A 27048-nucleotide genomic window follows, 5' to 3' on the forward strand; every position below is an offset into this window, starting at 1 on the left:
GTTTACCATTCTCATCATTTGAATCTCAGTACAGCACATCTGAAGCATATTCACAAAATGAGCTAGCACAAAACCTAATAATAAATGACTAAATATGGAGCTATCTAACATAGCTAACATTCCAAGAGGGTTCAATGTTTATTTTAGCAAAGTACTAAACCATAAACAACACCCTTTTATTGTCTATTTAACAGCTCTATACCAGGTGGTGTCAGAGGAAGGCCCGGAAAATTGCCAAAGACTTCAGCCACCCAAGCCATAGACTGTTACTCTGCTACTGTCCAGCTGTCTACCTGAGCATCGGCTCTCAGATCAACAGGCTCCGTGACATCTTCTACCCCCAAGCCATAAGACTGCTAAATATTTAATTAAATGGTTACCCGGACCATATCTTGCACTGACTATGCACACTCACGAGACTATACACTCTGTGCTATCTAGAACCTTAAAGGGATCTTCGGCTGTCCCCATAGGAGAACCCTTTAAAGAAACATTTTTGGTTGCAGGTAGAACCCTAATGGGTTTCTACAGATGGTTCTACATGGAACCCAAAAGGGTTCTAACTGGAACCAAAAAGGGTTCTACCTGCAACTAAAAATAGTTATCCTATGGGGACAGCCGAAGAACCCTTTTGGTGCCCTTTTTTCTAAGAGTATACACACACACACACACACACACACACACACACACTACACTGAAAAACTCACACAACACACACATACACACATACCGACACAACACGCACACACACACACACACACACACTTTCGCACTCATCATATACTGCTGCTACTCTGTTATTTATTACATATCTACCTCCAATACCTCGTATCACTGCACATTGATCAAGGGCTTCTATTCCCTGTCTGTACCGCAGCTCCATTCTTGTGTATTTTATTCCTTGTGTTACTATTTCTATTTGTATCTCTGCATTGTTGGGAAGGGCTCTACGCCCGTTGTATTTGGCACATGTGACAAATAAAATGTGATTTTATTTTATATATTTAAACAGTACTGATAGTAAGTGTACCACAAGCCTGGGAGAACACTATAGTGTATAAAACTCTACTGAGAGAGGTCCACTCAGGCAATGACCAGTCCCCTTGTTAACGTAAGAAGATTGACGATTCCCTGCTGTTCTGTTTTAACTGGGCAATCTGGGATTCAAACAACAACAAAGTGATCACACTGCCTAAAATGGATGTAACAATTCCAGATTTCCCCTTTAAGGATGCCCCCATGATGCACTTTGGGATTCTTCTGGTGCTTTGAGGAAGTGACTCATTTGTAAACAGTTATCTGTGATTTATCAAATAACTGTGGCCGAGTAGGCAGACCTAAGATGCATCCCAAATGGCACCCTATTCCCTATGTAGTGCACTATATGGTAGGTTGCCATTTGGGAAACCGGTCTTAGTCTCACACAGTAACACTGCTCTCTCTCATATCTTTGTTCAACATGTCAAACTGTATAACATGTCTCACCTTGTCTAAATGCGTTTAGATGTAAATATAGTAACTGAATGTTATCATACAGTTGGCTACTTTGATTTACTTTGGTAGCGACTACATAAAACACATCTGGATGGTGACCAAAAATGTCTGAGAAGGTCCAGTCCAGACAATAGTTAGAAATAGAGCAATGTAGACAGGAGACTAATATGAGATATTTGTCTGCACTAAATGAGTTTAAAAGGAGAAATCTGCGATTGCGACTTTTAAAAGAAGTATACATACCCATTGATTCTTAACGAATGTAACTTATAAATGCCTCCTGAGCTTATTTCAACTGTCTCACCTCATCAGAACTCAAAATATAAGCTTGTTTTACTCCTTTAAAAAAACAATGTAATTGTAAACAATCACTATATAGACTAAAAACATGGTTAAAACTATCATTCTGATCTCATGGATGGTCAGTTCTTGCATCGATAGCTCTGTCTATGAATTTGAGAGTGGTTGCATTTCTGCAGCCCCATCCCTCAGCTGTTTACCAAAAACAGTGGCAGGGAATCGGCGTTGTTATTGTTTGAACTGCAGATTGCCATTTTAAAGATGACATGAAATGATGCAGCTGGGCTGCGTACCGAACCACGACACTTTGGAATAAGGAGATTGTTCTCATGATATGTGTTTTGTTTAACTGCTAGTAATTCAATCGCAAACCTCACAGAGTGAATGCTGGATTGTGTGTGAACACTCCACATGTGGAGGCATACCTTCATAAAACTATAGTTTATTTAAAACATTTATTTAGCTTACTGTAAAAGGGAAAGAACACTTTTGAAAACCAGGGAATGAGAATTGATATATTTTGGGTCGATTACATTGATTAATTGGGAAACGTCCAAGACGTCCAAGGGCCAAGAAATGTAAAAAGTCACATGAAGCCTAAAGATTAAAATAATGAGCTGTACTACATGGATTCAACCATTCCAAATAAAACAATGCTGAGTGATTTTCATATCATCGTTATGAGCGGAGCAATGAAGAAAGCCTGCTATTTATGTTGGGAAACATAATTCATGTGTTATTCCTCTACCAAAACGAGTAAACAAATAAATATCCTTTTTCTAAATGAAAGCAGCGCAGACATACACTATCAGAGGGCATGCCAAAATACATCTTGAGGAACTTCGACAAAGGAGTAAGCTGCCCTTCAACATTCAGTAGGACGTAATCATCTGAAATGGCCAAATATAGTGACCACCATGTCATCAGGCCAAAGCACTCAAAGCAAAGGAGACCGGCAAAAATTGATAAAGGTTATCAGGAGAGTGCATGAATAGATGAATAGATATGTGGACAATGTACAGGACTGACTGTACACATGCATACACAATTCACATAATGGATTAAAGTACACTGTGAGCGAAATCCTAAAAAACATGCACTTTCACTTAGTCATACATTGATGTCCAGGGCTTGACGTGGGCAGGAGCTCACCGGAACTGAGTACCGGCACGTGAGTACCAACTATCTAAAGTAGTGAAAATAAGATTTGCCATTGAATTGCTAAAACATCACAAAAGTCTGACCGTTGTTTTTTTGGGCTTGACAATCCTAGACTACTGCTTGTAGTGTAGCAAAATTGCTGCCACTTCACAAATGATTACACCTTGGCTTTTTCTACCCTGCAATAGATTTTGGAACAGAGAAGTTGTGGAATGAACAATACAGACAGACCTCTTCTGTTTTTGTCTGGTGACGTGCAGAGGATGTCATGTCAGTCTGACTTTGAATGAAGACAAATTCTTCAATGGAGAAATACTGAGTCACTGGCATATCCTGTGAAAATTGGTTTACACGTTTCCTAAGTGCTATACACCTTGGTTGGAGAGCGATGTTCCAACCCTAAGATCTATAATGGAGTATGACCATATCCCTTGTACTGTCACTCCAAATTGAGTGCCGCCATTACAGTCTGAATAGTGTCACCCTATTCCGTGAAACTATGAGAATGTCCCAATGTGATTCGAACAAATGGCTTACATGAAGTTCAGTTGCAAATGAAACTTTTACACACTGCACTGCAGAATACAAATGAGTTGACTTGTCAACCAATGGAATAACTGAACACTCCACTATGACCTACGGGGTTTGGTGTACACTGTGGAATTTCCTATTGTCCTGTGAGAAAAGTGTTGCGACAGGTTTTATGTAACATGTCCTTTCTCACAAATGAGCTACGCACAAACTGTGGCACTGGGTCAATCAGTACTTGTTTCTTGGCAAGGATAGAGGGCTTCTGAAAGACCCAGAAATGTTAGACAGACCAAGGGGTTCCCATGTAAGCTGTGTCTGTGTTTGTGTCTCCGATTCAAAGACACCTCTGCATAACAGGCATTAAGGTCAAAGAGATTACTTGAGCTGAGTGGTAAAGCAAAAATGTGCTTGTGAGTCACATCTTATTGATGCATATGGTTGCTATTAATATGATTGGTTTTCATTTCACTATCGATTTGGTCTGTGTTCAGATGCTTGGTTCACATTCTTCCCTCACCCCTCTGCCATATGTGGTTATGTGAATTAGCTGCTACTACAATTCACCACTCCTCTTAAAAATACGAATATGCGTAGGCTACCCTCAACGGAGATTTAGATTTGATGTATACAGTTTTATGTACAGTGTCAAGCCGATGAAAGCATGATTCATGCTGAGTTAATGCATGACCTACTGCAACAAAAGACTAGGAAAACCATGCCCAGATGTCTTGCCATGGGCTAAATTATCAACATTGCATCTACTTCTGCTTGTAAAGGCTTAAGGGTGCCAGTCTGTTTAAAATGCTTTGTAGTTTGTGTACAAAACAGTCTTTTAAACATTCTTAAGCATAAACATATACATCCCATCCTCAATGAAAAGAAGAAAGAATTCCCATACAAGTTAGGAGATCAACAGCAACTGTCTTTGCTGGAATATGTTTAGCTCGTAAAACGAATGCATCTTTTTCTTGAAAGATAAATCCACAGAGTACATCCACAGTATCCCCTTATGACAATCTCAAATGAATATAGGACCCCAGTGCACTTACTGTAGAATGGAACATAGAACAGACTGCCATCCAGATCTAGTACAGTAGTCTATATGTCAATCACTTGATATAGAGGTGTCTTTTCTGGCCACTAAGACATATTGGTTAACTTTTATTTAACCAGGGAAAAACACATTGAGACCTAGGTCTCATTTGCAAATGTGCCCTGGGAACAATACAGAAAAGAAAATGATACACAATTTAAAACACTAAATAAAATAAATAGCAAATATTATATACACAATAAACAAACAAAACAAACACATTTATCAATATAAAAATCCCTTTCCCCTAAACTGACCCAGAGACAACACACATCCAAATGAAACATTACTTGGAGATTATTCCATGGTAGGTAAAGACAGATTTACCCAGCTCTGTGGATACATGTGGAGTCTCCAGCATTAACCAACCCTGTGATCTAGTGTTATAATACTAGTTTCTGTAGTTCAACAATATCAAGTATATTGGTAGTTTATTGAGTAAGGCTTTATAAACAAAAACAGAATAAGGAAGTGACCTATGTGTTTTTAGCGAGGTCCAACCATCTTTATGATAAAGGATGCAGTGGTGAGTGTCAAAACTGTCAGATGTTATAAAACGAATTGTGCTATGATAATTGTCTCCAAGGGCTTCAAAACACTGGGAGCTGCATTCATGTATATAATATCACCATAATCTATAACAGGAATGAATGTAGACTGAATGATCTGTTCTCTACTATTTAATGAAAGGCAAGCCCTATTCCTATAGAAGAAGCCCAACTTAATTCTTAATTTCTTCACTAACTCGTCAACATGCTTTTTAAAAGATAGCTTTTCATCAATCCAGATGCCCAGATATTTATTGGCGGGGACACGATCAATGAGGGCACCATCTAATGTACTTGTACACAAATCATCAGCTAGATTATTACATGATTTGGAAAATAACATGTACTTGGTTTTAGCAGCATTTAGTACCAACTTCAGGTCAACGAAGAGCCAATCTTGGAATAAGTAACGTGTGATCCACAGTGTGAATGCCTTGGACAGGTCAATGAAGAGGGCAGCACAGTGTTTCTTCGTATCTAAACAATTTATGACATCATGACCTGGTCTGAACTTTGACTGTTTTACATTCAGAAAAGATGTAGCAGTTAAAAGGGATCTAAGTTGAGTATTAATCAATGATTCCAGGATATTTGCTAGGCAAGAGAGTTTGGAAATAGGACGATAATTATTTAGATCACTCGGGTCGCCACCTTTATGCTGAGGAGGCACATGGGCCGCCTTCCAAACTCAATATAATTGTCAAGTTAAGTATATGTGTTAATGCTTCCACAATCAATGGAGCAAAAAACTGAAATAAGAAGGCATCAAGCATATCAGCACCAGTAGATTTTTTTACATCAATCATAAGTACTTGTTCCAATACATCAGAAGTAGACAGTTGCTCCAGAGTACAAGGATTCACTGGGGGTTGTCTGGTCCTTTATCAAGTCGACTTGTGGCTGGGAGAGGGACTAGCGGCTGGGAGAGGGACTTGCGGCTGGGAGAGGGACTTGCGGCTGGGAGAGGGACTTGCGGCTGGACGAGGGACTTGCGGCTGGACGAGGGACTTGCGGCTGGACGAGGGACTTGCGGCTGGACGAGGGACTCGCGGCTGGGAGAGGGACTCGCGGCTGGGAGAGGGACTCGCGGCTGGGAGAGGGACTCGCGGCTGGGAGAGGGACTCGCGGCTGGGAGAGGGACTCGCGGCTGGGAGAGGAACTCGCGGCTGGGAGAGGGACTCGCGGCTGGGAGAGGGACTCGCGGCTGGGAGAGGGACTCGCGGCTGGGAGAGGGACTCGCGGCTGGGAGAGGGACAAGCAGTTTACTGACTGACCCGGGTCTATTAAACCAACATGTCTTTCAAACAAAAAAACGGCAGACATAAAATGTTGATTAAAAGCATGACCTATCAAATTTTTTTAAATAATGATATCAGAGTTCAGTATAACTTGCTTGGGTAGGGAAGGAGAGGAATTTCCATGCTTTAGCGCCTTAACGTTTTTCAAAATGTAGATGGATCACCAGCAGAGTCAGCGAAAGAACTTAGGAAGTAGCTTGATTTAGCCTTTTTTACTATATATGATAATTACAAGATTTAGTCCACCAATAATAATTGGCAATAAGTGGTTGACAGATTTTAGTATAGTGGTTTGGTTCAACTACCACAAGAAATAACTCCTAACCCACCAGGTGCAATGCAATGTGTAACACTGTACAGGTCAGTTATAGGTATACATTTTCAGTGCTACTCTATCGCCGCCCAGTGGTGATTGATTGATATATCACTTATCCAAATTCCTCCACTTTCTTTCAATTCAGATTCAGACTCAGAACTACAGAATGGCTAGGCCTACTCAATCTTTTGTCTTCGACAAAACTTTGGGCCTTCCCTAAATTGATACTGGCAAAATGCTTTCTCTTGCTGTTAAAAAATGGCTTACGTGTCAAGAAAATGCATGCCATTTACACTAACAAAAATGTAACCTTAACTAGGCAAGTCAGTTAAGAAAAAAAGTAATATTTACAATGACGGCCTAATGTTAGGCCTGGCAACAGTCAGAATAGATGGGCCTCGCCTATGAGTCTGGTTCCTTTCTAGGTTCCTTCCTTCCAGGCCTGGGTAACTCCAGTCCTCGGGGCCTGATTGGTGTCACACTTTTTCCCCAGCCCCAGCCCCAGCCAACGCACCTGACTCCAATAATCAACTAATCATGATCTTCAGTTTAAAATGCAATTAGTTTAAATCAGGTTTGTTTGCTAGGGATGGGGGAAAAGTGTAACATGCACCTCTGATTGATAGCCTACAGCTGCTCTTTGAGATCTTGACAAGGTAAAGCAGGAGGGACAACTGCTTTGATGTAAAAGGGGCTTATTACAGTATGCGCTAGAGAGCGAGGATGACATTCAACTACACACCGCTATTTGGCGCCAAACACAGATTGCAAATGTTTACTATTTGTCATGTTAATTGTAAGCGTATTTAACCACATTCATGCTTAACCTGACCGACAATTGTTATACAAAAATCACAAGTGAATAATATTTAGTTAAGTTTAAAGTTAGTAACAGTGTTGGTATCGCTGTCGACGACCTACATGTAGCCTACTCACCACACCAACTATGGTCAAGTGAGCCAACACTTACAATATGCATGTCAAGCCATTAATTTTCCTTCTGAATTTGTGTGCGTGAATACACAATACTTTTTCTGGTAGGCAAACTGAGTCTGATGCGCACTCATGCACAGATTGAGACCATGGCAAGAAATCATTCCAAATAAACAGTTTGAAGAACACTTATCCCTTCTTCCATAATCAAAATTATACCAAATCGTTTATTTACTTTTCGCACCTTATCAAAAATTACTTTGATATCACGGGTAGAATGAGGCCGCAGTAGCCTAATGGGCTGCTATTTAGCAAATGTTCTATTGTTAAAGTGAGATGTTTAGACGGTCATGACACAAACACAGTACACAGACACACAGCTTCACAATTTAAGCTTACTAGAGAGTGTGTGCCCTTAGGTCTGGAGGAAAGCAAAAGTCATTCCCCTACCTAAGAATAGTAAAGCCCCCTTTACTGGCTCAAATAGCCGACAAATCAGCCTGTTACCAACCCTTGGTAAACTTCTGGAAAAAATGGTGTTTGACCAGATACAATGCTATTTAACAGTAAACAAATTGATAACAGAATTTCAGCATGCTTATAGGGAAGGACACTCAACAAGCACTGCCCTTACACAAATGACTGATGATTGGCTGAGAGAAATTGATGATAAAATTATTGTGGGGGCTGTCTTGTTAGACTTAAGTGCAGCTTTTGACATTATCGATCATAGTCTGCTGCTGGAAAAACGTATGCGTTATGGCTTTACACCCCCTGCTACAATGTGGATAAAGAGTTACTTGTCTAACAGAACACAGAGGGTGTTCTTTAATGGAAGCATCTCAAATATAATCCAGTTAGAATCAGGAATTCCCCAGGGTAGCTGTTTAGGCCCCTTGATTTTTTCTACTAACGCCCCTTGATTTTTTAATACTAATGACATGCCACTGACTATGTATGTGATGACTCAACACTATACACGTCAGCTACTAAAATGACTGAAATGACTGCAACACTCAACAAAGAGCTGCAGTTAGTTTCAGAGTGGGTGGCAAGGAATAAGTTAGCCCTAAATATTTCTAAAACTAAAAGCATTGTATTGGAACACTCACTAAATGCTAAACCTCAACTAAATGTTGTAATAAATCATGTGGAAATTGAGCAAGTTGAGATGACTGAACTGCTTGGATTAACCCTAAATTGTAAACTCTCATGGTCAAAACATATTGATGCAGTAGTAGCTAAGATGGGGAGAAGTCTGTCTATAATAAAGTGATGCTTTGCTTTCTTAATAACAACACTATCAACAAGGCAGGTCCTACAGGCCCTAGTTTTGTCACACCGTGACTACTGTTCAGTCGTGTGGTCAGGTGCCACAACAAAAGGACTTAGGAAAATTGCAATTGGCTCAGAACAGGGCAGCACGGCTGGCCCAAGGACGTACACAGAGAGCTAATATTAATAATATGCATGTCAATCTCTCCTGGCTGAAAGTGGAGGAGAGATTGACTTCATCACTACTTTTATTTATGAGAGGTATTGACATGTTGAATGCATATTTTGGAACTCCTTCAAGACAGTTGGAAAAGCATTCCTCATGAAGGTGGTTGAGAGAATGCCAAGAGTGTGCAAAGCTGTTATCAATGCAAAGGGTGGCTACTTTGAAGAATCTCAAATATAAAATACATTTTGATTTGTTTAACACTTTTTTGGTTACTACATGATTCCATATGCGTTATTTCATAGTTTTGATGTCTTCACTATTATTCTACAATGAAGAAAATAGTCATAATAAAGAAAAACCCTTGAATGAGTAGGTGGGTCCAAACTTTTGACTTGTACTGTACGTACATGTGTAACAGTATAAACTTTACACCGTCCCCTCGCCCCGACACGGGCGCGAACCAGGGACCCTCTGCACACATCGACAACAGTCACCCACGAAGCAGCGTTACCCATCGCTCCACAAAAGCCACGGCCCTTGCAAAGCAAGGGGCAACACTACTTAAGTCTCAGAGCAAGTGACGTAACTGATTGAAATGCTACTAGCGCGCACCCGCTAACTAGCTAGCCATTTCACATCCGTTACACTCACCCCCCTTTCAACCTCCTCCTTTTTCCGCAGCAACCAGTGATCCGGGTCACGGCACCAATGTAACAGTATAACTTTACGGCGTCCCTTCGCCCCGACACGGGCGCGAACCAGGGACCCTCTGCACACATCAACAACAGTCGCCCACGAAGCATTGTTACCCATCGCTCCACAAAGGCCACGGCCCTTGCAAAGCAAGGGGCAACACTACTTAAGTCTCAGAGCAAGTGACGTAACTGATTGAAATGCTACTAGCGCGCACCCGCTAACTAGCTAGCCATTTCACATCCGTTACACATGGACACACAGGCTTTATTCAAGGTCAGTGGAAGGTCCTTAGTAAACACAGAAAACAATAATGGTCCAATCCAGCTGCCCTGTGGAACACCACACTCAAATTTGCATTAGAGAGGCTTCCATTAAATAAAACCCTCTGTGTTCTATTGGATAGGTAACTGTCCATCCATGATAAGGCAGATGATGTTAATCCATAACACCTACGTTTTTTCCGTATTTTCCAAAAGCTTGTTTGGCACCGGTAACAGGCTGATTGGTCTGCTGTTTCAACCATTAAAGGGTGCTTTGCTATTTTTGGGTAGCGGAATGACCTTTACCTCCCTCAAGGCCTTAGGGCACAATCCGTCTTCTAAGCTTAGATTGAAGATGTGGCTAATAGGAGTCGCAGTGTATTCCACTACCAACCTCAGACATGTACAGTACCATCCAGGTTGTCGGTTCCAGGTGGTATGTCCTTATTTATAGATACTGTAGCAATATTTTTTTATGTGCTTGTCTTTCATTATTTGGATCACGATGCATGAATATGAAGCATTTGTTGTTAGCATGTCATGCCTAAGTTTGCTAATCTTGTCAACAAAAAAAGTTATTAAAGCGGTTGGCAATATCAAAGGGTTTTGTTATGAATGAGCCATCAGCCTCAATGAAGGATGAAAATGAGTTAGTATTTCTACCTTCAATTTAATTGAGGGTACTCCAGAGCTTTTTACTATTATTCTTTCTATCATTTATCTTTGTTCCATACTATAGTTTTTTCTTCTATTTGTTTAGTTTAGATACGTGCTTTCTCATTTTACTATATGTTTGCCAATCTGCTGTGTTGCCAGACTTATTTGCCATTCCCTTAACCTCATCCATACAGTTTTTTCAATTCATCATCTATCCATGGGGATTTGGAAGTTTTAACAGTCTGTTTCGTTATGGACACATGCCTGTCAGTAACCGGAAGAAGCAATTTCATAAATGCTTCAAGTGCAGCATCAGAATGTTCATCATTACATACATCAGACCAACAAATATTTTTCACATCTTCAACATAGGAATCATTGCAAAACCTCTTGTATGATCGCTTATACACTGTTTAAGATCCAGTCTTTGGAACTTTGGTTTTCCTAGATATGGCTATTATATTATGATCACTATATCCGATGGGTGTGTATACTGCTTTAGAGAAGATTTCTGCAGTCTTATTAAAGATGTGGTCAATACAAGAGGATGATTTAGTTTCTGTTCTGTTTGTAAATAACTGGTAGTTTGACTGATAACCTCAACCAGCTGGTTGCAGGCACTGGTTACAGTTTGAATCTTTTTCTTGAGGGGACAGTGGACACCCAGTCAATATTCAGGTCACCCTGAAAATATACATGTACCTTTTCTGTTGATATCACATACATTATCAAGCATTTAACCCTAACCCTAACCCGAGTGGAGCAGTGGTCTAAGGCACTGGATCTCAGTGCTAAAGGCGTCACTACAGACCCTGGTTTGATTCCAGGCTGTATCACAACCGGCCGTGATTGGGAGTCCCATAGGGCGGCGCATAATTGGCCCAGAGTCGTTCGGGTTTGGTTTGTGTAGGCCGTCGTTGTAAATAAGAATTTGTTCTTAACTGACATGCCTAGTTAAATAAAGGCTACGTTAATATATATATATATATATATATATATATATATATATATTAACCAGATAGTGACTGTTAGCACTTGGTGATCCATATCAACTTCTCACAATAAGCTTTAGGTGAGGCAGGTGAACCTGTAGCCATATCACTTCAACAGCATTTGACATGAGATCCTCTCTAAACTTTACAGGAATATAACTCTGAATATAAACAGCAATACCTCCTCGATTGGCATTCCTGTCACTTCTGTAGATATTATAACCATATATATGGTATCATTTTAATTATGGAAGATTGAATAACTGTGATTCAAACGGTTTGCTTGGAATGATTTGCAGCTATAGTCTCTGTGCATGACAGTGCATCCGGCTCAGTTTCCCTACCAGAAAACACGCGATACCGGAAAACGTTGCATATTCCCGCATGATTTTAATGAGGAGGACACTGAAGAGTGGATGACTCAATGGCTTGACCGCGTTTTGCAAGTGTCGTGTCACTTGACCCCAATTCACAACCACAGCAGGTTTTTGGCGGACTGATTAGGAAACGGGCACCGGTCACGCCCACATATACAGACACTGACAGCAGCTGCAAGCGCTCTGTAGCCTAATTTAGGATCTTCTATATTGAGGGGTGTTTGCCTAATATATGTATATATATATATATATATATAACAGTTAACGAATATATATATATATATATATATATATATATATATATATATATATATATATATATATATATATATATATATATATATATATATATACGTTAAATGATATGTATTATACCCGGATATGTTGAAACCATTGAGAAGTATTGATTGTAGTGAAATAATGTTAATCGCTTAAATCCCTGTTCAGGTGCATTTTAGATTATTCAAGTGTAAGGGGCAGCTTTTACAGATGTTGATCTTTTTTTTTACAACATTTGGCCAAAAGCCTGTTCAATATATATATATGTTTTATTGTCACATACATGCACTCTCAAAAGTTGCCTCACAAAAATAACAAAGACAGTACTGTGTCAAGCATAGACTGTAAAAATCGTGTCAAATCATAATTCCACCACTAGAGTTCTCCTGTGTAAAAACCTGTCCTGCTATGTTGGCGCTGTTTACCTCCCCAATCCTGTGCTGTGGCCAGCTGGACATAAACCATAATTCAGACAGTCTAAACTATCCCGGAAATACAAATGTAAGGTATTTTACATTGAATCATTCACGGAGTTATACAGACACATATATTTTTAATACTGTAGTAAAGGTAAGTTTGACATTTATTTAATGAAACATGTATTACTTCAATGAAAACATTACGGCTAGTTAGCTATTTTATGAACATGGCGCCTTCAAAAAAAAATGTGACTTTCCATGCACGTTTTGGTAGCTACTGTTGTTTCTTTGCTACTGTCAAAACGATATTGTATTTGATTAGCCCAGCTACGCGGCTATTAATCATGTTTGACAGCTAACGTTTGCTAGTTAGTACAGAACTGCTTTGCTTTACCGATTCGGCTAGCTAATGCGTTGGCTAACTAGCTGGCTAGTTACCTTAGCTTAATTTACTATTTGTTTTGTCGAACCATGTTTAGGTTGATATCTTTAGTAGTTTACATCAAGCCATGCATATTGAAATATTTGATCTAGCTAACTAACGTTTTGACAAGCTGTCTTTGGAGATCATCCTATCCAAACGTTAGCTAGCTTCCTGTTAGTACCAACTAGCTACCTAATATTAAGCTGACAGTAGCCAGCTAACTGACTGGGAGCTCCCAGTTTGCTCTTGTGGCCTTGGCTGCTTTTTTTGAAATATCCACGGACTGTGTTGAATACTTAATCCGGAAATAAGACACCTTGGATGGTCTAGGGAAGAAGGCACAATTACCTGCTCTCCCCACTAACCATGTGCAAATAGTTGGCCAGACAAAATTAAAACAGTCACGACAAGGCGTATTAATGTGTCCAATTAGCTAGTTAGCTGGCCAATCTATCTAGCTAACGCTTTAGCTAGGTAACAAAATGTTTGCCTGCTTGTCAACATTATGCAATTTGAATGTAAAAATGATTCGTTTTGTCCCATTTAGTTAAATGGTTAGTTGTAATAATAGTCGATGTGATAAGTGATTGCAATGAATTTAGCTAGGTACTACACATAGCAGGCCTATCTTACACCCAACAACTGTTTTATGCACATGTGCCGTTCATGGTGTGAAAAGTTGCCTGGTATGGTTAGCCGAACCCATATTCAGGTCCAGCGAATGAGATGAGAGAGGTCAAAGTAGCTATCCTGTTTTTATATTTTCAAAATAGTATTTCTTGACTTAGTTTTAGCTATTCCTTCAGCTTTAGCACAGCCGCAGAAATCCTGAAGAAGTCCTATCTCCCATAGCTACTATTATTCATGGTGATTTTGACCGGCTGCCCGTGCCAGGTATATAGATAGCCTATATTCAACAGTGGTTAATTTCAGATGGTATATTTTATGTCACCCTCCTCTGTTGAACACTGGTTGTGTTGGAGTAGTTAAAACAGAGGAGCAGCTGGACCTTGAGGAAGACAACAAATGTTGCATACATTTGATCAACTTTATTCATCTTGATGCCAATAACTAGACTTATCTCATGTATGATTAAAAGCTCTGTCTTTTTTGTGCTCCTGGACACCTTGCATAATTGAATAGGGGAGTGTAGTTCCTCCACCTCTGTTGTATTGGAGTCATGTAGTGTCAGTCACCTTAGACAGAGGTGTGTAGCAGCTGTGATCTGTATTTAACTAGGCAAGTCAGTTAAGAACAAATTCTTATTTACAATGACGGCCTAGGAACAGTGGGTTAACTGCCTTGTTCAGGGGCAGAAAGACAGATTTTTACCTTGTCAGCTTGGGGATTCGATCTAGCAACCTTTCGGTTACTGGCCCAAAGCTCTGCTACCTGCCGCCCTCTGCTGTTACTTTCCTTTGTAAGGTGCCAGTGGAGTTGAGCACAGAGTAGTGCTATGGCACTCATTAACGCCTACTCTGATTGGCATAGCATGGGATATTGCTCACTGTCACCTCTACTCCTCTCAGCAATCCTTCACCCTCTCTTACAGCGCAGCAGGCTGCATGTCAGGCATTGGAAGATACATGATTTACAGTCTTTCAACCCTCAGGTTATTTTTACTGTCTTGCTAAGGCCATACAAATGTAATGAAATGTTTAACAGTTGCCCCTCATCACTTTTCTCAAAAATAAAAAGTGAAAAAATACACCATTAAAATTAAAAATTATGTCCTCAAGCTTCCTGTAAAGAGAGATACACAACTTTGTCAGATTATAGCTGAACCATGCTTCTTTTAGTCTCCCCAAGAGGCTAAAATCTCTTGATTAGGTTGTTAGGTGTTGAATTAAGGTTGCTAACAAGAATCTCTACTCTTGAATTGTTTTAATTATATTTGCTCGCTTGCCTCACCTGTTAACATTTGATAAAATGTATATGGCCTAAGTGTTTGTTGCTCTATATATCAGTGTAAACTCAATATGCTTCACATATAAGATGCCATGGTATTGTAAGGACTGGATGTGAGTGGCCTAAATCTGTGAAATTTGGCTCACATTTCAGTATCACATGTTTTGTATTCTGACTATGACCAATTTGAAGAAAAAATTGAAGTACCTGATGTGTAGGCTATTTCCTCCTGTGTTTGACCCAATGAGTTGGTAAAATCCCAGGATGTGTGTAGGTAGGCTACTATAGGCTTATGTATTTAGTAAAGTCTTGTGAATGGTTAGTAAACCATGCTCATAATTTGGCCTTTGGTCTTTAAATTTTAGAGTTGAACAAAAGTATTTATGGATTTGCATTCTGTGTGTGAAGTCAGGACAAAAATGTACATAATGGTGCAGCAAGTGGTGCAGCTGTCTAAGGCACTGCATCTCAGTGCAAGAGGCGTAACTGCAGTCCCTGGTTCGAATCCAGGCTGCATCACATCCGTCCGGTCAATGTAAATAAGAATTTGTTATTAACTGACTGAGGTTGTAATATCAGTTTTATGGTTACCACAGCCACAAATCTAAATTGGATGGCCTATATCTTTTTGGTCTTAATATATGGTTAGGCATACAGTTAGCAGTGTGGTTAGGGTTAAGATGAGGGTTAGGTTTAAAATAAGATTTCAAGAAGAGACATTTCTGAAATAGGTGTGGTTTAGCCATAATTAGGACTTCGTGGCTGTGGTAACTAGTGACGACCCCATTTTCTAAAGTGACATTTTACGTTTCATGGAGGCTTATTAAGAAGAGAAATGCGTGAATTTGGATTTGAAACATTGTTTCATAGAAATTCTCTGACTGCTATAGGAAGCTGTGTCATGAGAGAAGGCAATGCTCATCACATAGATACAACTGAGTCATTTGTGACATGGTGGGAAGCCAATTACCTGGACCTGAATGTACTGAAGACCAATGAGCTAGTGGTAGATTTTAGGAAAAAGAAAGATGTTTTTAATCCCATTTTTATTAATGGTGAAGAGATTGGTACTGGGGACTCTAACAAGTACTTGGGTGTAAAACAAACTGAACTGGAAGGAGGACTCCCACACTGTCTACAAAAAATACCAATCCAGACTGTACTTTTTAAGGAAGCTTAGCTAGATCTTTTAATGTCTGTGACAAAATGCTTCGCATGTTCTACAGCAGTGGCATGGCGAGTGTAGTGAGCTATGCCATTGTGTGCTTGAAAGGAGGACTTAAACAAGCTTGACAAAATTACCAAGAAAGCAAGTGCTACGTACGGCTGCAGCCGGGAATCAATGCAGGACCTGTTCATAAAAATGCTGCATGCAAAAACACACATGATCATTGGCAATGACACACACCTACTCCACAGCACTTTAATGCAACACAAGAGCAGCTTTAGTAGCAGGTCCATCCTGCCTAGAAGTTCCACAGAGAGGTTTAGACAGTAATTTTTTACACACATTCATGAAGCTTTTTAACAAATGTAATTGATTAACTGTTTTAGGATGTCTTCCTATTGTTTTTGCTTGTTTCTCCCTCTAAAGTACGATAGGAAAACAGCACTTGAATCAGACTATTTTACAGATACTAAGTTGCAGGTCCCTTCATGTGTCTTAATCTTAAATTATTATTTGTTCTATGGCCGTGTCGGTAAGTTGCACAACTTTCATTGTGTCTTTGTAATAACAGTTTATTTTTCAGTATGATGCTTTTCTTCTCCCACTGAATAGCCTATATGTAGGCCATTTCTACTACAGGTCCCTAAATGCTGATTCCTTTTACATTGCAGTTTAAGGAAATTATATATATATAGGTTTATATATATATATATATATTAAAAAAGGAATTAGGAAGCCACCTGTGACACTTGCATGATCATTGGAGCTGTGTTGTGTCATCATGGACAATGGACATCTATTAGGCCAGTCAAGGCACATTTCTGAGGTCAGGACCTTCTGAAATGAGAATAGACAGTTTTTGTTGTCTTGATTGGGTTGACCAATCCTTGTCCTGAAGGGCTTTGGAACCTGCAAATTATTGTTTCTTATGAATTCTTTATCCTGGTGGTTTTAGCTAGGAAGATGGCTAGAGGTAGCCTGATGGAATCATCCTGATCACTGCGTTCACCATTCTGTTGATGTGAAATAGTGAACGTAGCATTCAGGATTGTTCCACCAGGCTAGGCTGAAGGTGTAGTCTGCCCCTGCTCTCTATTGATGGTGCTCCTTGATGAGATTCCGCAGTGTTTAAAGAAATAGCCTAATGTTTTGAAACCTTTCTTCTCTCCCATCCCTTGCAGGTGTCATGAATAAAGAGGTCATGTCACGTGTGGTGAAGAAGAGGCAGGCGGACCCTAAAGTGGTCCAATACGTGTGGGCCGCCATTGAGGTCATCCGCAACCAGAAACAAATTGCCAACATGGACAGGATCTCAAAGTAAGTGCTGCAGTCATACTAGTTCTGTTCCAATACGTATGGAAAATGGAGACATCACAAACGCCAAAAGAGTAGGCCTAAGCATTAGTGGAGACACCTTGCCATTTTGGAGCCAAAACGACAAGGTGTCTCTAGTTGTTTACAATTGTGATGCACCTTCCATGCATAGCCTATTCACTTTCAATACGTATTGAGTTTGGTGGATGATGGATGGTCTTACCCACCCCGCTCTCAGGGTCATACTTGATCAATAGCTGAAATTATGATGGTTTCATGGTTCAATACTTGACATGGAATTTATTTAGCTTATTGACATTTAGACTACAGGGCTTGACATTCAGATACATTTGCCAGTGGCACACCGATCACAGGAACGCAAGCTTTGCATGCATAATTTTAATCATGGGTGATTTCATGTTTCATTTGCAGTCTGGGCAAACACCTTATAGCCAACCATACAATCTGATATTTAAACCGATTATTTGGAAAACAAAATTAAAACCTTCCCCTCAATGATGACATAGCCTTAACATATGGAACCGTTTAAAATGTAATATTCCCCACCAGAAATGAGCCCAATAACATATCGGTGAAAAGTAATATATTTAGGGCCAGTACATGGTCCATATTGCCGGCAGGTGTGTTAGCATTATCACCTGTAGCCTGATGCAGTATCATGGCTACATTGCTGAAGCATGGAGTTGCTAATGTGCATTGTTTACCCCAATGGGCTAATCATTAGCTACAGTGCATTCGGAAAGTATTCAGACCCCTTCCCTTTTTGTTACGTTACAGCCTTATTTTAAAATGGATTAATAAAACATTTTCCTCATCAATCAACACACAATACCCCATAAAGACAAAGCGAAAACAGGTTTTTAGAAATGTTTGCAAATGTATTATAAAAAATAGAGACCTTATTTACATAAGTATTCAGACCCTTTACTATGAGACTCGAAATTGAGCTCAGGTGCATGCTGTTTTCATCTATCATTCTTGACATGTTTCTACAGTCCACCTGTTGTAAATTCAATTGATGATTTGGAAAGGCACACACCTGTCTATTTAAGGTCCCACAGTTGACAGTGCATGCCTGAGCAAAAACCAAGCAAGGAGGTGAAGGAATTGTCCGTAGAGCTCAGAGAAAGGATTGTGTCGAGGCACAGATCTAGGGAAGGGTACCAAAAAATGTCTGCAGCATTGAAGGTTCCCAAGAACACCGTGGTTTCCATCATTCTTAAATGGAATAAGTTTGGAACCACAAAGACTCTTCCTAGAGCTGGCCGACTGGCCAAACTAGACAATCGGTGGAGAAGGGCCTTGGTCAGGGAAATGACCATAAACCCGATGGTCACTCTGGCAGCGCTCTAGAGTTCCTCTGTGAAGATGGGAGAACCTTTCCAGAAGGACAACCATCTCCGCAGCACTCCCCCAATCAGGCTTTTATGGTAGAGTGGCCAGACGGCCACACCTCAGTAAAAGGCACATGACAGCTCACTTGGATTTTGCCAAAAGTTACCTAAAGGACTCTCAGACCATGATAAACAAGATTCTCTGGTCTGATGAAACCAAGATTGAACTTTTTGTCTTGAATGCCAAGGAAACCTGGCACCATCCCTACGGTGAAGCATGGTGGTGGCAGCATCATGCTGTGGGGAATGTTTTTCAGCGGCAGGGACTGGGACACTAGTCAGGATCGAGGCAAAGATGAACGGAGCAAAGTACAGAGAGAGATCCTTGATGAGCACTCATGACCTCAGACTGGGGTGAAGATTCACCTTCCAATGAGACAACAACCCTAAGCACACAGCCAAGGCAACGCAGGTGTGGCTTCGGGACAAGTCTCTGAATGTTCTTGAGCGGCCCAGCCACAGCCCGGACTGAAACCCGATCGAACATCTGAAGAGACCTGAAAATAGCTGTGCAGTAACGCTCCCCATACAACCTGACAGAGCTTGAGAGGATCTGCAGAGAAGAATGGGAGAAACTCCCCAAATACAGATGTGCCAAGCTTGTAGTGACATACCCAAGAAGACTTTGCTGAGTAAAGGGTCTGAATTCTTATGTAAATGTGATATTTCAGTTTTATTTTTTTGTAAATTTGCAAACATTTCTAAAAACATGTTTTTGCTTTGTCATTATAGAGTATTGTGTGTAAATTGATGAGGAAAACAAACAATTTAATCCATTTTAGAATAAGGCTGTAATGTAACAATGTGGAAAAAGTCTGAATACTTTCCGAATGCACTGTGGATCAGACTCTAAATATGATCTTGTTGCTTGTTTAATGTCCTAAAAAACTCCCACTGCCACTAGCCTAATAAAATCATGTGATTTTTTTTACAGTGTTTATAAATACAGTGCAATTGTGTGAATTTTACAATGAATATAAGCCTATTGTTTATGCACTCAAATGGCCGCGACACGTGACATGGCCGAAGTTCAACTCTGCGGGTCTGGCTCGAGTATCCAGGCCGTACTGAGGTGGGAGTCACATGAGACGGAGGGGGAAGGCTTTGGCATTCTTGCCACCGCTTGGGAACCGAATGCTGGTTGATAACAAGTGTGAAGTGTAAGACGTTGGGAAGATTGTGATTAATTACAAATAGACATTTTCTGTTTTGGAGTTTGAAAATGTAATGGCCTTAGTGGGCCATATGAAAGCTAGATTTACTGGCCCGGTGAGCTTGGCAGATGTTGCCAGGCCAACGGGCAGCTCTGAATTTTGAGCCCTGAGACCATAAATTAGTTCAACCAACCTATATTGTAGAATATGACCTTGATTAATATATAATTAGATTTCGACCCCAACACGGAACCCAAACCCAAACCGCGTGCGCCATCGTGCATAAATTTATTTTGTCCCCCCACACTAAACACGATCACGACACGCAGGTTAAAATATCAAAACAAACTCTGAACCAATTATATTAATTTGGGGACAGGTCGAAAAGCATTAAACATTTATGGCAATTTAGCTAGCTAGCTTGCAGTTGCTAGCTAATTTGTCCTATTTAGCTAGCTTGCTGTTGCTAGCTAATTTGTCCTGGGATATAAACATTGAGTTGTTATTTTATCTGAAATGCACAAGGTCCTCTACTCTGCCAATTAATCCATACATAAAACGGTCAACTGAAACGTTTCTAGTCATCTCTCCTCCTTCCAGGCTTTTTCTTCTCTTGACTTTATATTGCTATTGGCAACTTTCATAAATTAGGTGCATTACCGCCACTGACCTATTTAGTCTCAGTCACCCACCTGGGTATAACCAATGAGAAGATGGTACGTGGGTACCTGCTTCTATAAACCAATGAGGAGATGGGAGAGGCAAGACTTGCAGCGCGATCTGCGTCAGAAATAGAACTGACTTCTATTTTAGCCCTTGGCAACGCAGACGCTCGTTGGCGCGCAAGCAGTGTGGGTGCAATAGTTGAATAACATGTACGTCTAAATTTATTTTGCAACGCACACGACGCGAGCTAGTGTAGTCAGCCTGTAAGAGTTAGGTCCTATCAAAGTTTATTAGACATGATCGTTATGTGATATTCTTATAGTCTAGTCTAAATTCATTCATGGCGAAATCCATGGCTGATCAGTCATTTTCAGTTAATGGGAATAGGAATATGGCTAAATGAAATCCTCAGGCAGAGAGCCCTGGGAGTTGGCCGCTCTCATAATGAATGCCACAGAGTGGCTGTTGTCATGGAGATAAAGCGATGAAATTCAATGGCAGGCACTGTTGAACTGTCTTAATGTCTTTAAAACTAGACATTTTGTATTTGAATGTATGAGGTGGTGACAGTGGGAGACCATGAAAATACAGTTTAATATGAGAACAAAGGCATAAGGGAATGAGAGTGAGGAAATTGTGTTATAATCTCTTTACATTAGGACCTAGATGTGAAAAAGTTCCATCTCTGTGCAGAACATGAATGATTGTCTGACCAAAATGCACAGTCATTAGTGTTAGTATATGTCTAATTTTTGTGATTTGAGCATGTACTGGGCTTCACTGTGATAATGAGTTTCCAATGCAGGTAGCAATATTTTTCTGGGGGATAGGCCAGGCCCTACTTCAAGATTTTCAATTGGCAACGCAATGCCTTCCTTGGCAATGCAGTGGGCACTCTTTTCTAGAGCTGCTTCTGTTCTGTTCTCGCTCATTTCCCTTGTGAATTGCATATTTGGCTGGAGGTGTATGCATTTCCCCTTGCTTGAGTTGAGTTGTTAGAAAACGCAGGCAGTCCGAGACAGTGATGTTGATGTGCTGTGTCTGTGCAGGTACCTGAGCCGTGTGTTTGGCATGCACCCAAAGGAGACGGCCAGGCAGCTGAGTCTGGCAGTGAAGGATGGCCTGGTCGTAGAGACTCTCACTGTAGGCTGTAAGGGGTCCAAGGCTGGCATCGAACAGGAGGGCTACTGGCTGCCTGGAGACGAGCAGGTAAGAGAGGGATTTTACCCTGTAGTGATAATACAAACCCCGTAGGACAGGGGTGTATTTCCTGATCAACACCTCTATGGTTCAGAGGAAACCTTCATTAAATGTTTATGTCTTTTTTATTTGTATGGAGTGTCTTGTATGTGTGTATATCTGCTATGCTAGACAACTAACATGCAAACCTCACCGGCCACGTTGCAAAATAAATGTACACATACATGTAATTCAATCATTTCACCCCCACCGCTCGTGTGAATGAGCGTCTGCCTAGCTAAGCGCTAAAATAGAACTTGGTTATATTTTAGACGCTCCACAAGTCCCGTCCTTATTGGATATCAGAAAGATACAAGCCCACGTGGATGCTTGAAAGACAAATGAGGAGAGATGAATTAAAGATAATTAACTAAAAACATACTTGTTTTCCCTTTTTATCTGTGGATTAATCGTCTGAGTAGAGAAACATACGAATTTGTATTCTACAAAAATTCAACAATTATCCAGCAACAATGTATACATACAAAAACCCAATGCTCATCTCCCAGGACAAATTAGCTAGCAATAGCAAGCTAGCTTAATGTCCATGAATGTTTCATGTGTTTCGACATGCCCCCAAATTGATATGGTTGGTTCACAGTTGGCTTCGATATTTTAACCTGCGTGTCTTGATCGCGTCTTGTGTGGATGGCGTATGGCAAGTGTAGTCAGCATGTTATATATCAGTCATTCAGAGGTTCTATGAACTATAGCACTGAATTCAGCATTGATTATAATGACCTGGTGATTCAAGTCATGCTGATCTTTTTCAAATGTTTACTGTATGTGAAGCTGACTTGTTAGTCATAGGTATGGCCATGCACACATTCCTTTGGTACTGTAGCTCTGCTATACACCAAACAAACTGAACCCACACAGTACAGTCAACACTAGCACTGCTCTTAGGCTGCGTTTATACAGGCTTCCCAATTCTTGTATTTTTTTCCCACCAATTGATCTTTTGACCTATCACGTCAGATTTTTTCACATCAGGTCAAAATACCAATTAGTGAAAAAAATATCAGAGTTGGGCTGCTTGTGTTAACTCAGCCAAAGAGAGCTCAATTGACCGTAGCAGCAGGACTTTAAACATTGCTTTCTGGGTCACTTGCAATCACACAGGAGCCCAATGCCGACGGAAGCAAGGTAAGGGTGCATCGTTGTTTTTTTATTTTGGTTTGATTTGTTCTGCTTTTATCTCTATAATTTATTTTACTAACATCATCTCGCGAACAAATCACTTCGGCCACTTGCAGCGCAATCTTGGATTTTATGGAATCTTTTTACAGAGCAGCATACTCTATAATAGAATATGAAAACAATAGACTAATTATTTTAACTGTTTTAAAAATACGATTCCTCTTTTCATTTGTAATGGTTAGACCATTTTATGTCACACTCAGTAGTTTTAACACAATAGAAGATGCTGATATTCAATGTGAAAATCTTCCAGAAAGCCCATTGTAGCGCTGTCTCTCGGTGGCCCAATTTCTTGTGGAATGGATCAAAGTGACTTCCTTTTAAATATTTGCTCGCTACTTATCTACACATGTAACGTTGCTTTAAATATAGCTACATGAAAAAAATTGAATTCATTGCCAGGGTTAAATAAAGTGACAGCTGTATATTCTCCATGGCTTATTTGACACATACAGTACTTCAAATAAATCTCCAGATAAATACATCTCTGAAAAATAGTTTCGGAATCATAGTAGTACATTTCAAAGTAATGTCTTTTGAGTGACATAACAAGCAATGCCAACATAGTCGCAGGTTTGTAGCAAGCATATATGATGAGTACGTGAGTAGTAGATGTAGTTTTTCAGTAGTAGTAGTAACTCCTCAGAGAGGGATGTGTAGCTACATTCCTCTGTGTGTTACTGTTATGATCTCTGTGTTTCCGGCATGCGTTGGTTTGATGAACAGGGGGGTGTGGTGGTGTGTGACGTCATCTAGTTGTCTATACTATGTCTGCGTCCCAAATGGCACCCACATAACACATATGGAATCATTTAGTAACCAAAAAAGTGTTAAACAAATCAAAATATATTTAACATACTTCAAGGTAGCCACCCTTTGCCTTGATGACAGCATTTCACACTCTTGGCATTCTCTCAACCAGCTTCACCTGGAATGTTTTTCCAACAGAGTTCCCACATATTGAGCACTTGTTGGCTGCTTTTCCTTCACCCTGCGGTCCAACTCATCCCAACCCATCTCAATTGGGTTTAGGTCGGGTGATTGTGGAGGCCAGGTTATCTGATGCAGCACTCCATCACTCTCCTTCTTGGTCAAATAGCCCTTACACAGCCTGGAGGTATGTTGGGTCATTGTCCTGTTGAAAAACAAATGATAGTCCCACTAAGCGCAAACCAGATGGGATGGCGTATTGCTGCAGAATGCTGTGGTAGCCATGGTGGTTAAGTGTGCCTTGAATTCTAAATAAATCAACGACAGTGACAAAGCACCATCACACCTCCTCCTCCATGCTTCACGGTGGGAACCACACATGCAGAGATCATCTGTTCACTTACTGTGTCTCACAAAGACATGGCGGTTGGAACCAAAAATCTCAAATTTGGACTAATGTCCATTGCTTGTGTTTCTTGGCACAAGCAAGTCTCTTCTTATTATTGGTGTCCTTTAGTAGGGGTTTCTTTGCAGCAATTTGACCACGAAGGCCTGATTCACACAGTCTCCTCTGAACAGTTGATGTTGAGATGTGTTTGTTACTTGAACTCTGTAAAGCATTTATTTGGGCTGCAATTTATGAGGCTGGTAACTCTAATGAACATATCCTCTGCAGCAGAGGTAACTCTGGGTCTTCTTTTCCTGTGGCGGTCCTCATGAGAGCCAGTTTCATCATAGCACCTGATGGTTTTTGCGACTGCACTTGAAGAAACTGAAAGTTCTTGAAATGTTCCAGATTTACTGACCTTCATGTCTTACAGTAATGATGGACTGTCGTTTCTCTTTGCTTATGTGACCTGTTTTTGCCATAATATGGACTTGGTCTTTTACCAAATAGGGCTATCTTCTGTATACCACCCCTACCTTGTCACAGCACAACTGATTGGCACAAACGCATTTAAGAAATTCCACAAATTAACTTCAAGACACACCTGTTAACTGAAATGCATTCCAGGTGACTACCTCATGAAGCTGGTTGAGAGAATGCAAAGCTTTCATCAAGGCAAAGGGTGGCTACTTTGAAGAATATAAAATATATTTAGATTTGTTTAACACTTTTTTGGTTACTACAGGATTCCATATGTGTTATTTCATAGTTTTGATGTCTTCACTATTATTCTACAATGTAGAAAATAGTAATAAAGAAAAATCCTTGAGTAGGTATGTCCAAAATTTTGACTTGTACTGTATGTTACCTCTCCCTTATATTATAGTAGATGGTCAACAGACTTTGTTTTTTTCTTACATGAGGATGTCCTTACCTTGATCTCTGAAATAACCATCACCACACTGGAAAATCATGCCATTGTGATGGTGATATTTAACACTCCAGGTGAGGTAGAAAGCTTCATCGGACACAGACAGTTCTTCCCCAGAGGCCTCACCCTTGTTTGAAGTCACAACAACCGTTTCATTCAGAGTACAATAGGGCAGGGACACAGAGTGGACAGTGAAGTACCTTTTTACACTTGACTGTACAGTATGACTGGGCCAGGCGCAAAGAGGGAGATCTGTTGAAACAGAGCTGAACACTACCATCAGACTATGTCTCGCCTAGAAAGAAATGTCTAAAATAGCCCTGGGCCCAGTTTCCCGATAGCAATTTTACTTAGGCTTATGAGTATTTTAACGATGCATCTTTTCTACAATGGCCGAAGATGTAACGTGCGTTTCCCAAACCCACGCAGAGAGAACGGTCACTGAGTGCGTCTTTGGAGAATGTGTCGATAGCAATAGGATCGAAAGAAAGCGAGCGCTGCTTTCGGATCAGCTTTCTCCATTAAAATCTTTGCTTTACATTATACTTTTTTCACAATACTGATGACTGATCAGCTCTTAGAGATGGGCTATTACCACCAACGGCTGCAAATATTGAGGCAGCTTATTCTAATGCTTACCAAATAAAAATGCACTAAATCACTCATTGCACACATTTTAGGCTACACATCATGAAATATATTGAGACAAATTAGACAGTAGCCTACAAGTAGCAAAATAGAACTCAAATGATTGAACATGAAATGTATTTCAATATGATTGAAATAGGCCTATTGCTTACTGTTTATATTTTAACGCAGTAATCTCGGTTTTCATTTGAAGCGTATTTTTATACGCCGCTTGTTTGTATCAATTGCAAAGACATTGGCAACTTTGTTGTGAACTTTATTCTGAAGTTCACTGAGAAACAGAGAACCACGGGGATCTTCTTGGTATAAAGTGAGGGCAAAATATTCTAGGATTGGTTAGGCGTTAGATTACGAGCGTTTTGAAGTGCACCGGTAATAATAATGGTTTTGGGAAACAGATCTGAGATTTAACGATGCTCCTACGAAGGTTCTAATAATGAACTTAGCCTTTGAAGATGCTTTTGGGAAACTAGGCCCGGGACAGGAAGAGATGGAGGGGCTCTCATAGCCCACTAGGCTGGCAGTGGCACTGTTTACCAACTGTCGGTCTGTCCTCTTTCCTTTATCCTTTTTGACTTTTTATGGCTGTGTGTTAGTTCGGGCTCCTCCTCTCTGCTCACCTGTGATGGAGTGCTCTCCAGCTCACGAGGTTTAAACAGAACATGTGCAACTGAGCAGAGCCTAGATGGCATTGGATTCTGCACTGATGGGGTGTAGTAGGTTAGCTTGTCCTGTGGCTTCCTTAATATGAAAGAAAGGGTTTTCTGGCTTCCTTAATCTGAAAGAAATGGTTTTGTAGGGAGGTGTAGACTAGTTTTTGATAGGTTGCAATATAACACAGTCCTTGTTGACTTCCACTCCAGAC

The 27048-nt window shown here is 40.4% G+C and overlaps 1 protein-coding gene across 7 annotated transcripts in view; it reads left to right on the plus strand.

The window, feature by feature from the left end:
- The first annotated feature begins 12765 nt into the window (after positions 1–12765).
- Positions 12766–27048, plus strand: part of LOC129814159 (zinc finger MYND domain-containing protein 11-like) — a 28923-nt gene continuing 14640 nt past the window's right edge. For 2 of the 7 annotated variants that reach the window (XM_055867004.1, XM_055867009.1), the window contains exons 1-4: positions 12766–12949; positions 17480–17615; positions 21897–22056; positions 23209–23232. In XM_055867004.1, coding sequence (XP_055722979.1) covers positions 17485–17615; positions 21897–22056; positions 23209–23232 — 315 coding nt within the window. In that variant the 5' untranslated portion in view covers positions 12766–12949; positions 17480–17484. The remainder of the gene's footprint in view (positions 12950–17479; positions 17616–21896; positions 22057–23208; positions 23233–27048) is intronic. The other 5 variants (XM_055867010.1, XM_055867011.1, XM_055867007.1 and 2 more) reach the window with 4 other exon arrangements.

The sequence above is a fragment of the Salvelinus fontinalis genome, chromosome 17 (assembly GCF_029448725.1).
Source record: "Salvelinus fontinalis isolate EN_2023a chromosome 17, ASM2944872v1, whole genome shotgun sequence".
In the NCBI taxonomy this organism is placed as follows: Eukaryota; Metazoa; Chordata; class Actinopteri; order Salmoniformes; family Salmonidae; genus Salvelinus; species Salvelinus fontinalis.